General features: G+C 57.2%; 1 protein-coding gene across 1 annotated transcript in view; it reads left to right on the top strand.

Moving 5' to 3' along the window:
• The first annotated feature begins 1,850 nt into the window (after positions 1-1,850).
• Positions 1,851-2,286, top strand: part of CCNO (cyclin O) — a 1,795-nt gene continuing 1,359 nt past the window's right edge. The window contains exon 1 of the mRNA XM_024199118.2: positions 1,851-2,189. Coding sequence (XP_024054886.2) covers positions 1,851-2,189 — 339 coding nt within the window. The remainder of the gene's footprint in view (positions 2,190-2,286) is intronic.

Below are 2,286 nucleotides of genomic sequence, written 5' to 3'. Positions count from 1 at the left end.
CTTTGTGTGATCTTTTGATAAACCTTCTATTTCAGCCCTTCGCAGTAACTTTGATCTACTTTAGGCATTTAGCAGACATAAACTAAGTATGACAAAGGTTGCGATCTCAAACAGAAGTCACTATGTGGCTCTTTGGAGGATGTATTTTATTGTAAAGGTAGTGCTGTGCTTTGTTCTCCAGGAGAATCGCTGGCCTCATGGCTCGACGTGGGGGGCCTACCTCCTCCTCCCCCTCTCCTCGCTGCTTCTGCGCTCATTTGTTGAAGTTATTAATTCACTCCCCGGGGTGCCCTCCTTCTGCGCGCATTGCCCGGCCCACGGCAGGCGTGGTCAAATCAAATCCCATAATCCGGGTACCGCTGATAGAGCAGCTGCTTGGCACGCAAGCCTTAGTCGTGGCTCTCTAAAGGAAGACGCTGCCGTTTCCCTGCTCTGGCCCATGACTCTGCTTGTGGAATAACGCGATCCAGCCGGTGTCAGTAGAAAGTACCGCTGGTGATATGATTTTTTTTTTCGGAGATTCGTGTGTCCTGCATATTGCTTCTGTATTGTCTGCAATAGGAAGTAACTGAAATATATGAGATCCCCTCGTGCAAGTTGGCAACAGGCGAACCTGAAAAACGGCCTGACAGACAGGCGGTAGGCAGAAGACATTTGCCTTAAATCCCTATATAAAGTAACGTTCTCACGTAATTCCACCACTTCCATTCCCCAGTGTTACAGCATTTAAATGGTTCTCTGGCCAATAAAATGTTGAATGAAATAGCCAATGGGTTTTCATCAAAAATGGAGAAAATGTGAAGAAATGTTATTTCTGGTTATTTCAATTATTATAATTCTAACTGATAGTCGATCTCTTTTATATGTATACAAATACGATCTACTGGAAATCTGGAATAAAGATGCTAATTTATACAGAGCAAGACTGGTCGGATTCCCAGCTGTTAAACTCGCAGGAGTCTTTGTTTGTTGGCATCAATCATTCCCTTCCGAAACAACACAGCAGGAAAAGTCCAACAACTTCAGCCGCTGTGTCTATTTCCCTGCCACTCACGTGTGTTTAAGTCACTCGCCTGGGCTCGCCACAGCAAGGCGCTGAGGTTTTGCAGAGAGTTACCGATGATACTTTCGATTCCTAAAGCGAAACAAACCCCAGTTCTCGTCACAAATCCATCCCTTCCGTAGCTGCCTGCACAAGTGTTACTGCTGGGGCAGGGATTTCATTACGAGAAGGAACGGGCGTCACTTCAGCCCGGGACAGGAAAAAAAATCCTCAATCTCATCTAACTCATTCGATATTTAGCGCTGACCTTGACGACTCATTCTCCAGGCTTGTCTGGAGAGGCCCGATCCTACCAGACCCACGGGCAAAACTCACTGACTTCAGTGGGCGCAGGCCCTCGGTGGTAAAACCAGCCCCGGCAGCTGTATCCCTGTGTCCAGCCGGCTGTACAGTGTTTATTACCCAGAACGGTCCCTCCCATCCTGGCCCCATCGTCAGTGCCACAGCGTGACCAACTCATTGCCCGGGGATTTAGGTGCTTCAATGACGGAGGGTGAGAAGTGCCCTCGCAGGGGCTTTCCCCGATAAGGCTGCACCCAGCGGCGCTGCCGGCGATGCCTGGGGCTCGGCGCTGCTGCTAGTGCTGGCGGGGTGGCAGCGCTGCCGTTGCCCCAGCGCCTGGCCCCGCCTCGGCTTGCGGGGCGATGGGCCGGGGCGGCGAGTGGCGCTGGCGGCCGAGCGGGTCTTTAGCCGGGAAAGCTCCGCGGGTGATGTCAGCAGCAGGGGCTGGGCGGCTGCTAAATAGGCGGGCGCCGCGGCAGCCGCCTCACACGGGCCGGGCAGCGCCATGGTCACGCACCCGCTGAGCCACGAGCGCCCCGGCCGGCCGCGCAGCCCCCCCAGCAAACAGCGGCGGGCGGCGGGCGCGACCCCCGAGGAGCGGGCTCAGCCCCTCTGCCGCGGCCTCGGCCTCCGGGCGCCGGTGAAGAAGAGCAAGTGCCCGAGCTGCCCCGGGCAGCGGCCGCTGCAGGGCGACGCCGCGGAGCTCTGCCCCCCCGGCAGCCCCGAGCCCGCCGACCGGCTAGAGCTGCAGGCCTTCCGCGACTACGGGGCCAGCTGGTACCGCTTCCGAAAGGGGCTGGAGAGCAAGTTCCACCCGCGCGAGCCTCTGGCCCAGCAGCCGCAGGTAGGACAGCGCGGGCGGGGGTCGGCACAGCCCGGCCCGGACACCCCCCGGCGCCCCGCACAGCCCGGCCCGGACACCCAACGGGCCCCCACCGGCC

The sequence above is a fragment of the Terrapene carolina genome, unplaced genomic scaffold, assembly GCF_002925995.2.
Source record: "Terrapene carolina triunguis isolate 2854851 unplaced genomic scaffold, T_m_triunguis-2.0 Scaffold69, whole genome shotgun sequence".
Classification (NCBI taxonomy): Eukaryota; Metazoa; Chordata; order Testudines; family Emydidae; genus Terrapene; species Terrapene triunguis.
The sequence above is the reverse complement of the archived record's forward strand: the minus strand, read 5'-3'. Positions and strand labels throughout refer to the sequence as shown.